This window comes from Apium graveolens, chromosome 10 (genome assembly GCF_009905375.1).
Source record: "Apium graveolens cultivar Ventura chromosome 10, ASM990537v1, whole genome shotgun sequence".
Taxonomy (NCBI): Eukaryota; Viridiplantae; Streptophyta; class Magnoliopsida; order Apiales; family Apiaceae; genus Apium; species Apium graveolens.
This window is the reverse complement of record NC_133656.1, coordinates 135,147,352-135,159,307: the sequence shown is the minus strand read 5'-3', so window position 1 is coordinate 135,159,307 and position 11,956 is coordinate 135,147,352. Positions and strand designations below refer to the sequence as shown.

Here is an 11,956-nt window from a genome sequence, read left to right as displayed (position 1 = left end):
GTCAAATCTTTATTGATAAATTCCCCCGGTTATCAGTACGAATACGTTTGATAGTGGTACTAAATTGAGTACGAACATAAGCAAAAAAATTCTTTATGGATTGAACAACATGTTCCTTTGTAGGAAATAAAATGGTCCAAAGAGCTCTATTACAACCATCTACTAGAGTTAAAAAATACTTGCAACCTGAATATGTAGAAGTTCTATACAAACCCCACACATCACAATGTATAAGCTCGAAAGAATTTTGAGCATGTGACTGATTATAAGTAAATGGTAGCTTACATTGCTTTGCCAAATGACAGATGCTACAAGGGGTAAAATTGTTTGAAACATTACAAGGAGTATTGAAATTGGAAATTTTAGACAATATCTGGGATTGAATGTTTCCCAAACGTTTGTGCCAAATTGAAGTATCTGAAGCAGAATGAGCCACAGTAAGAGAAGAATTCACCGGAGTGTTGAGGAGTTGGTAGAGTCCTCCGATAATATTACCAAGAACCTATCCCTTCTTCTGGTATTGGTCCTGCATATTAAATTCAGAAGAGGTGAAAAATGGTTGAATGCAGTTGTGTAGAAAGTTTGCCAACAAATAAAAGATTGAAGGTAAAAGTTGGAACAAAAAGCACTTCAGGAATAAACATGGACAGAGGATATAGCTAAACAAAACTCATGTAAGTAATTGTGGCATTTTCCCCATTTGGAAACTTTACACTCAAAGGAGTAAAAATAGTGTGAATATTATGCATAAAAAAAATATCGCAACACATGTGATTAGTAGCTCCTGTGTCAAGAACCCATATATGTGGTGACAAAAACGTGTAAGAAAAAAGTGAAAAAGTAGTACCTGCTAGATGAGTAGCAAGACTAAACTCATGTTCAGGGGCTTGGGGATTTGAACTACCTTTACTTAGACACTGCATAATTGAGTTCAACTGTGTCCATAAAGCATCCATTTTAGATGTCAAATGTTGTTCATTAGAAGAATAAGGTGATGCAGACTGTGTCCCTGAGACTTGCATAACTTATGGTTTGACAACAACAGCCTTGACATTTGAGTTAGAAAAATGACGTTTGCCTTTATTGTTTGTATGGTATGGATGGTCAAATGGATACCCAACTAATTTATTACAACGTTCATTGGTGTGTATTTTAATATGGCAATGTGCACATTCTTGCATAGGATGAGCTCTGTCACTGAACGTATCCTGAACATAAGCAGTAAGACCATTCTATAGTTTAGAGACATTCACCATCATTGCAATAGGTGAGGAGGTAGAGTTATGAAATTGACGCTGTCTTTCCTCCTGTTTTAGCAACATAAAGGTATGATTGACAGTAGGCCTGGGGCTCATCATAAGCAATTGTCCCCTAGCTGCAATATAACTTGAGTGTAGCCCCATTAAAAACTGTATCAACTTCATTTTCTCAAGTTGCAATTCCCATTCCTTGTTAGCTCCATATGTACAATTTATAGTAGGTTCCAAAGTTTTAATCTCATCCCAACATCCTTTTAACTTGTGAAAATAGAATTCAGTCGAATCACTGCCTTGTTCAAGATTAAAGAGATGCCGCTGAGTTTTATAATACTTATGACCTCGAACGGTAGAGAAACGTTCATTTAGCTCACTCCAAACTGTAAAATCACTGTCTAGATAATTCATTCTATTGCTAATGTCATCCAAAATAGTATTTAAGATTCAGGTAATGATCATATCATTTACACGCTTCCAATGTACAAACAGAGGGGAATCAGTAGCAGGAGCAGTAAAATCACCATTGGCGATCACAAACTTATTTTTAACAGATAAGTCAATCTGCATCGAACGCTTCCAGGAAGCATAGTTCTCAGATCCTAACAGTTTCTTCAAAATCAAAAGCATACCTGGTTGATCGTTATTGTGCAGATAGAGTGGATGTGCATTATTATCGATGAGTTGTGAATAGGATTATGAGTTTATACAAGTATTGAGACCGTGAACATGAGTGAAATTTTGAGGAGATGAGGTGTTTGTAGAATTGCGAGTCATATTGATTCCTCTTAACACAACGTTTGCATATGACATTTAAGGAACGTACGTAGATCGATGAAGACAGATCAAAAAATAACAACAAGAAACTAAGCGATGAAACAAATCTACAAGCAAACAAATCAACTAAGTGATGTAGATTTGCGAACAGATCGAGCGATAAAATCAGTTACTATCAAGAATCCATGAACGATGAATATTATATAATCGATGATGATACACATATATGGATTGAATTTACTTGAAATGTATTTGAAGATGCATAGAAATCAGATCCACAAAAATACAGAGAAATTACTTACAAATCATTTATAAATCGATGCTGTTGTGAAGATGATGAAGATCGTCACAAAAAATGCGGAAGATTGTGCTCTGATACCATCTTGAGATTCATATATTCAATCAAAACATGTGTATTTCGCTAACCAAAATCTTCAAAAATGTATGGAATATCTACATTATGAACTAGAATCAAAGTCTAATACTGAATGAAGAAAAGAACTCAATTGAGATTTACGCTCATCTACCAGCTAATATATATAAAATGATGTAACTAATACTGTTATGATAAGAGATGTCGAGATATGATAAGTAGATGTGATCAGTAGTCTAGAGCAATAGAATGTGTATAGAATGACATAAGTAGACCCTCATATCCGTAATAATTCAGCTGTAAAGCTACGCCTGAACATATACAAATGTTTCGTGGAGTAAACAAACATATCATTAACAGGATTTATTAAGCATGATCAGAAAAATACAGACACAACATGATCAGAAAAATACAGACAAAGTTGCGACCCGAGATTTCAACAAAAAGATATTTTTAATTTAAAAAACGTTTTTATTTATTTTCTCAAAAAGATTCTCAAAATTTTTTGGAAACTTTCAAATTTTGCTTAGATTAAAAAATGTACCTTATAATGAAACAAGAACAACCCCATCAGGTCATTACCATATTTATACGTTCGTCATGAAGTTCGTGAGACGTGACGTTTATAAGTGCCATTTGGAAGTGTTACTATCTTAAAAATATAGGTTTGACTATTTACACTTCGTTTAGCTTGTTAAAAAATTGAAGATTGAATAAAGAGATTATCGAATTCATGCATGGTAACATTTAAAATCACTAATGCAGTAGAGAAAATATCTGGTTTGATAATCTCAAATGCATCAGATGATAATGCTTAGATTCCAATAGATAATGGCGAGAAAATGTTCTTTTTTTTGGATTCGACAATAGAAACTTCCCCACGTAGTTTCCTGTCGACTTAAGAATGAACTCTCTATTAAATTCAATTAGTTAGTACATTTAAATTCAAATATACAGTTCGAATAATTTGATATCCGATAATTACTCTCTCATGTCCAATTTCTTAACCATTCGTGCTTGATTATCATAAGTCCATGGACCATCATCTACAGTGGCGCAACTAGTAAACCATAACATTATGGCTAATTTAAAGTAAAATGTCCAAACTAAAAATCATAATGATAAAATGAAATTATAACAGGGTAATTCACCTCTTCGAGTCATACATTGAAACCGTCCCAAAATTACATCATCATCAATATTTCAAGATTCTATAAACGTCATCAAACATTCATTAATCCATTAATCTCATGTATGATTCCACGACTTCATTTTCATGAGACTTGTTACAAATAACACTCTTTTTTGTAACACCAACGTCACTTTAAGAAGTTTATAAACAAAGGATTAGTTTCACTATATCATGTATATACCAATTTGTGAGCAAGACCATCAATCCCATCAGAATGACATAATTCATCTTTTGAATGAACATCATAAATATAAATTTCTACTAAAAATACAAAATCTCTCTAGAATAAAATCCAACAAGGTGAACAAATTTGTCTTTGTCAAATGTAGGAAATCAATGAGATGGATTTAAATATGACAAACAAATAAGCAACTCAGTATTCACCTCATTAAATCAATTATTAAATTCTTGCAATTGCAAATCAATAACCTTGTTGTATAACTCATATATAAAGTGATGCATACTTGAAACTGTTTGCATTCTTCTTCGACACCTTCCTGGAGGTGCATAAATCCCATTCATATTCGGAACATCAATTTCATGTTTTAAGAAAAATAAAGAAACCTAGTCCAGGAAAGAACTCCATGCATTATCACTGCATCTCATTTCTTGTATTCGCATCTATGACACTATAAGAAGATCCATAACATTCATTATTTTAGTCTCTTTTTTGTAATGCTACTGATAATTCATGTATAATTTGTAACATCCCCGACTTAAAAATAAATATTATATGAAATGAATGGAATAAATATTCTAATGATGTGTTACTTGATATCTGTGTTCGATGTTTACATGCGATAAAATTTACGAATTTTAATTTTTATATATCTAAAATAAAGTATTAGATAATTTTGATATTTTTTTCTAGCAATTTATATGTCATTATATGATTCTATAAATTATTTATAGATTTTAATTACTTATTTTTCAAATTAGATATTAAATATTTTGAATAATCGGGAATCTTTCAACTTCAACGATTTTTACGTTTTTACCACCCATAAATTTCGGGAAAACTCATTTCTATATTAATTAGATTATTTCGAGCATTTATGGTGTTTTGACTTTTTCAATCCGGAGTACGGTTTTACCCATATGGTTTTCGGTACAAATTTTACGATATTATTTTCGTTTTGGTAAACTGATAAACCATATATTTTTGATATACGAGATATTTTGATTAAAATCCTATCTTATCTTTTCATAGTACATGCAATTCTATCTTATCTTTTCGTAGTACGTGCAATCCTATCTTATCTTTTCGCAGTACATGCAATCCTATCTTATCTTTTCGTAGTACATGCAATCCTATCTTATCTTTTCGTAGTACGTGCAATCCTATCTTATCGTTTCATAACTATAAATAGACTTACAGTACCTTGTTCAGATAATGATAAACAAACAATAAAATCTTATAATTACCCAGAGAAATAACGTATATTCATAGTGTTCTTCATAATCAAACGAGGATTCAAATGTGTTATCGAACTCTGATTTTAGCATGCAAGTAGTCAAATCAAAACTCGTAACAAGTAAAATCAAGTTTTAGCAACCACATCACTGTAGATTCAAGTGGACGAAAGATCTATAGTATAATCAATTCAAAGTTCGCGATTTATAGAGAATAAATTAAGCGGTGCACTGTAAGTATATACTATACTATTTCACTGTTGATGTTTTGATTTTAAATGATGATTGATTTGATTTGACAGATGATTCACTGATAAAAAATGAGTATTCTTGCACTGATACTTGATGAACTGATGGTGATGCTTCCTTTCTGGAAGTAAGCTAAACCAATTGTTTGGCTGGCCAGGATCCCAACTTGATGAACTTGATGAATTGATGAACTTATCGTGCTTGAATACTCCGATTTAATCTTGTGAGAACTATTATGTTATGATGAACTTTTGATGATCGTGATAAGCTTTTGATAAATCTCTTGTTTAAAGTTGTTTTATTTTATTTGATGATTTGAAACTCTGGTTCTAGATAAACCTCAGTTGAAATGTTTGATATATGCTTACTGAGCTTTATGAGCTCACTCTTTTATTTCACTATGTTAGGAATTTGTTGTGAACTTGATGATAAGTTAAAAAAACACGTTAGTAGATTTAACTTAGTGTATTTTGTAGCACTCGAAGGATGATCTAATATAGTCCCGACGGATAAACTTTATAGTCACGACGGATAAACTTTATAGTCCCGACGGATGACAAATTTACATCCATCGAGTGAGTAGCTTATGTAACAAATAAGATTTGTAGCACATTTCTACAAGCAATATTGTGTAGATTATGTAGGAGTATATGAGTCATGTTGACTACCAGTGGATATACAGAATAGGGTGACTAATTGTAAATATAAGATGTCTTGTAATTCTGTATAAATGAAATGAATTCAAGTGACATAAAAGGTTCCCGACGGATGGTTCACAAAGACTCCCGACGGATGATCAACAAAGCTCCCGACGGATGACAAGCATAGTCCTGATGGATGATCAAATTAAAATAGCCGTTGACAGTGATAACACAGTCACATGCGTTGGGTGTTTGCAAAAGGAATGTGGCAGTCTGTTAAGCAGGAATTTGAGAATAAAGAAGTATTTCCATTTCCATGCAATTGTGAAGATATTCAAAGATGCTGGAATAGAGTAGTGAAGCAGCATGAAGTTAGACTAGATATATTTTGTTTTATTATCTTGTCTTATTGTCATGTAAACTTGGTGATATATAAACCAACTGTAGCAAGTAGAATAACTAACTAAGCAAGCCTATTTTCAGAGAAACAAATTAAGCTGTATTCTGTAAGCATTTCTCTGTAGTTTAGTTGTTCAAACTTGTAAGCAGCTGTGAGTTATTCAAAACTTCACAGAGTTCTCATTTGATATATATATATATATATCTGATGGTTACTTTCAAATCCATCAGAAAGTTTTAAAAGCTGGTATTTTTATTACTTAGTGCTTTGATTTCTATCACTCTTTTATTCCGCACCATTGCTAATCAAACACTGTTATATTTATCAAGTTAGAACTTTCTTTAAATTTGAAAAAGTAGCCAGAATTACATTCAACCCCCCTTCTGTAATTCTTGTTATATTGTTAGGGAATAACAATTGGTATCAGAGCGAGCTCTTGAAGAACAAAGAGTATAAAGATCACAACAAACAACAAGATGAACAAAAAGGATGTTGGAGTAAAGATTCCATTTCTGGACAAAGACAACTATCACCACTGGAAGGTGAAGATGCACCTACATCTACTTTCCCAAGATGAGGCCTATGTGGACTGCATAGAGAGAGAGGTCCTCATGTACCAATGAGAGATGCAACTGGCAATGAGCCATCTGTTCCAAAACCTAGGCATGAATGGCCAGACCCTGATATTGAGCAAGTCAGGAAAGATAAGAAGGCCATGAATATATTGTTCAATGGAGTTGATGGTGATATGTTTGATAACATCATTAACTGTAAAACAGCCAAAGATGTTTGGGACACAATTCAGATTATTTGTAATTGTACTGAGCAAGTAAGGGAGAACAAGATGCAACTACTGATTCTGTAATATGAGCATTTCCACTGTGAAGAAAGTGAGTCTCTCACTGATATTTTTAGTAGATTTCAAAAGCTACTAAATGCTCTGAAATTGCATGGAAGAGTCTATAAAACAAAAGACTCTAACCTCAAGTTCCTTAGATCTCTTCCAAAAGAGTGGAAGCCAATGACAATCATATTGAGAAATTCACAAGATTACAAGGAGTTCACCTTGGAGAGACTATATGGCATCTTGAAAACCTATGAGCTTGAAATAGAGCAAGATGAGAGGATGGAGAAAGGAAGGAAGAAAGGAGGGTCCATAGCACTGGTTGTTGAGTTAGAGAAGGAGAAAGAGATGAAGGTAGAAACCGTTGAGTCTACATCAAAGGTCTGTGAAAGCAAGGGTAAATGGATGGTAGCTGAAAAAGAAGATCACTTGAGCCAAGATGACATGGATGATATTGGTGAACATCTAACATTCTTATCCAGAAGATTTGCCAATCTCAAATTCAAGAAGAATTTTGGAGCAGCTAAGCCAAACAGAAACATGGTTGATAAGTCAAAACTCAAGTGTTTCAAATGTGGCTTGGCTGGTCATTTTTCCAGTGAATGTAGAAAGTCTGATTCCAGCAAAAAGAAGTTTTAGCCTGTTGATTATAAAAATAAATACTTTGAGTTGCTTAAATAAAAGGAAAAGGCTTTCATCACGCATGAGAATGATTGGGCTGCAGATGGATTGGATGAAGATGAAGAAACAAGCTATGTCAATCTAGCCATAATGGCCAAATCTGATGAAACAGAAACAAGTTCTTCAAACAATCAGGTAATCACCACTAACCTAGCACATTTATCTAAAGTTGGGTGTAATGATGCAATAAATGACATGTCCATAAAATTATATCACCTGCGTGTTACACTTAAGTCCCTCACTAAGGAAAAAGCTAAAATCAAAGAAAATAATTTATTTTTAAGTGAGAGGAATAATGTGCTAGGGTCTAAGTTTATTGAATTTAAGAAATTGAAAATTGAGTGTAAGATTGCTAAGGATGAATTAACTGAGTCCTTGAAGAAAGAAGAGATTTTAAAGAAGCAGCTTGAACGAGAACATGATGTGATTAATGCATGGATATTATCTAGAGATGTCCATGGTCAAATCACTAAAGTTCAAGGTATTGAGTCCTTTTGTGATGCAGCCTGGAAGAAGAGTAAAGAGAAGTTTGAGTCCAATTTGGTTGAAGGATTGCTTACAGATGTGGACTCGACGGATGATGAAAATCATCCGTCAGATAATCAAAAGGATTATCTGTCGAGTGACAAAGAGCCACATCCGTCGGCTGTGAGTAAACCAGTTAGCAAAGCTAAGCTAGCTAAGTTGAATGAGAAATATGGATCAGTTTCTAAGAACTTTATTCCAGGAGAATTAAGTCAAGTCAGGAAGGAAAAGAAAGTTAATGTTGGTCATCTGTCTATCAAGCAATTGAATGACAGATTGGAAAAGATTGAGGTTAAAACAGAAGCTAAAAAGAAAAATAATAGAAATGGGAAAGTAGGAATTAACAAACATAACAACTACACACCTGATAAATATGCACCAAGAAAAATCCGTGTTAAGTGTGGTGGTGTTAATCATTTGTCTGTTAATTGCAAACTTGCCATACCTACTCCTATGTCTGCACCCTCTTCTTTTCCCAACATGATTGCCATGCCTACAATGCCTATGAATGTTATGTCCGCTCATCATATGAATGCCCAATTTTCTAATATGCCATTTGTACATAATCCTTATTATGCTGCATTTAGTATACCTCAAATTCCATTTAGCATGCCTTAATGGAATAACATGTTTGCAAATAGCATGCCTTTTCCTGTTAATCACAATGTGCATGATAATTCTGTTTTAATGACTGGTTTCAAAGGTGTAACTCAGATGACTAAGGATGAATCAGAAATTCCCAAGTCAAATGACATCAAACCTATGAAACCAAAGAAGAAAGCTAACAAGGAAGGACCCAAGGAAACTTGGGTACCAAAATTAACTTGATTTGATTTTGATATGTGCAGGGAAACAGAAAGAATCTTTGGTATTTGGATAGTGGTTGCTCAAGGCACATAACTGGAGATTCTACCCTACTCACTGAGTTCAAGGAAAGAGCTGGCCTAAGTATCACTTTTGGAGATGACAACAAAGGTTATACTGTGGGATATGGCTTGATTTCAAAAGATAATGTCATCATTGAAGAAGTTGTCCTAGTGGATGGTCTCAAGCATAATCTGTTGAGTATCAGCCAACTTTGTGATAAGGGCAATTCAGTTACTTTCAATTCAGAAGCATGTGTTGTGACAAATAAAAAGAGCAACGAAGTGATTCTCCCTGGAGTGAGAAAAGGGAATGTGCACTTAGCTGATTTCAACTCATCTAATGCTAAATTAGTCACTTATCTTCTCAGTAAAGCAAGCCAAGATGAAAGTTGGCTATGGCACAAGAAGATGTCACATCTAAACTTCAAGACCATGAATGAACTTGTCAAGAAAGAGCTGGTTAGAGGTATTCCTCAAGTGGAGTTTACTAAGGATGGATTGTGTGATGCCTTCCAGAAAGGAAGGCAGATCAAAACATCATTCAGAAAGAAGCTTGATTCAACAATTGAAGAACCTTTACAATTGTTGCACATGGATTTGTTTGGACCAGTCAATGTGTTGTCAATCTCAAGAAAAAGATTTTGCCTAGTAATTGTGGATGATTTCTCAAAGTTCTCTTGAACATATTTCCTAAAGTCCAAAGATGAAGCTAGTAAAAATCATCATCAATCACATAAGGCAAGTCAACAATCATCCTGACTTTAAAGTAAGAAGAATCAGGAGTGACAATAGAACTGAGTTCAAGAATTATGTGATGAGGTCTTTTTGTGAAGAGAATGGGATTATGCATGAGTTTTCTACAACAAGAACTCCACAACAAAATGGGATAGTGGAAAGAAAGAACAGATCTCTTATTGAAGCTGCAAGGATAATGCTTGAAGAATCAAAGTTGCCAATATATTTTTGTGCTGAAGCTGTGAATACTGTCTGCTACACTCAAAATATCTCTTTGGTTAATCAAGTAAAATGCATGACACCCTACCAATTATTCAAGAATAGGAAGCCAACTCTAAATTTTCTTCATGTTTTTGGCTGCAAATGTTACATCTTAAGGAATCAAACTGATCAACATGGAAAGTTTGATGTTAAAGCAGATGAAGGAATTTTTGTTGGATATGCTGTGGGAAAAGCATATAGAGTCTACAATCTAATAAGAACCAACATTGTTATGGAATCATTACATATTGTGTTTGATGATAAAAAGATTGAAGGACTACAAGATGGAGATTACCATGAGATCCTCAATTTGACAATGTGGAGATGGTTAGTGATGAAAGTGATGATGAAAGTGATCAAGAAACAGTGACTAATGATAATGCAGAAAAATCTACAACTAATGAAGCATATAATTCAACATCTGTCGAGTTACAAAATGCTTCATCCGTCGGAAGACAATCTGCCTTATCCGTCGGGAGATAATCAGCTTCATCCGTCGAGATACAAAGTGTATCATCTGTCAGAACAATGAGAGAAGCTGAGAGTCAGAACAGATCACCTACATAAAGTACCCCTTTATCAAATCAAAGATTCACAAACTCAGGGGGAGTTTCTCATAATCAAAACTCAGTCACACATCAAGACAACAATGAGGCCTCTTCATCTAGAGCTAATCTACCTCAACAAAGAAAATGGACTAGAGATCACCCTTTTGAGTTCCATTGGTGATGTATCTTCTAGAGTTCAAACAAGGAAAGCAACTCAAGAAGAATGTCTATATAGCAACTTCCTTTCTAAGGAAGAACCAAAGAAGGTAGAAGAAGTTTTGTTGGATCCTGATTGGATTTTAGCTATGCAGGAGGAGCTAAACCAAGTTGAAAGGAACGAAGTATGGAAGCTGGTACCCAAACCTAAAGGAAAGAATCCAATTGACACCAAGAGGGTATTCAGAAACAAGATGGATGAAAATGGCATAGTGGTCAGAAACAAAGCTAGATTGGTTGCTAGGGCTACTATCAACAAGAAGGAATAGATTTTGATGAAACTTTTGCTCATGTTGCAAGACTTGAAGCCATTAGAATTTTCTTAGCCTATGCAGCCCATACCGATTTCAAGGTCTATCAAATGGATGTCAAAAGTGCCTTTCTGAATAGAGATTTGGAGGAGGAAGTCTATGTTAGTTAACCTCCTGGTTTTAAAGATCTAAATTTTCCGGAATATGTCTACTATCTATTGAAAGCACTTTATGGACTGAAGCAAGCACCTAGAGCCTGGTATGACACTTTATCAAAGTTTCTTTTGGAAAATCACTTCATGAGAGGTACTGTTGATAAAACTTTATTCTTTATATATGTTAATGGCTCTAGAAAGCACCTAGAGCCTGGTATGACACTTTATCAAAGTTTCTTTTGGAAAATCACTTCACAAGAGGTACTGTTGATAAAACTTTATTCTTTAGAAATGTTAATGACCACTGCAACTAAACTTGAATTAAACACTACTGAAAAGTCTGTGGATATTTCAAGCTATAGGGGCATGGTTGGCTCACTTCTCTACTTAACAGCTAGTAGGCCAGATATAATGTTTGCTACTTATCCTTGTGCTAGATTTCAGGCTGATCCTAGAGAATCTCACTTAGTAGCTATAAAGGGAATTTTCAGATATCTCAAGGGAACACCAAAACTTGACATTTGGTACCCTAGAGATTCTGGTTTTGATCTAACTGGTTATTCAGATGCAGATTAT

At 34.2% G+C, this 11,956-nt stretch overlaps 1 protein-coding gene across 1 annotated transcript; it reads right to left on the bottom strand.

The window, feature by feature from the left end:
- Positions 1 to 1,232: 1,232 nt before the first annotated feature.
- LOC141691028 (uncharacterized) lies at positions 1,233 to 1,664 on the bottom strand. The gene has a single exon (XM_074495776.1). It carries the CDS (start codon positions 1,662 to 1,664, stop codon positions 1,233 to 1,235), a length of 432 nt encoding a protein of 143 aa, XP_074351877.1.
- Between the last annotated feature and the right edge of the window lie 10,292 nt (positions 1,665 to 11,956).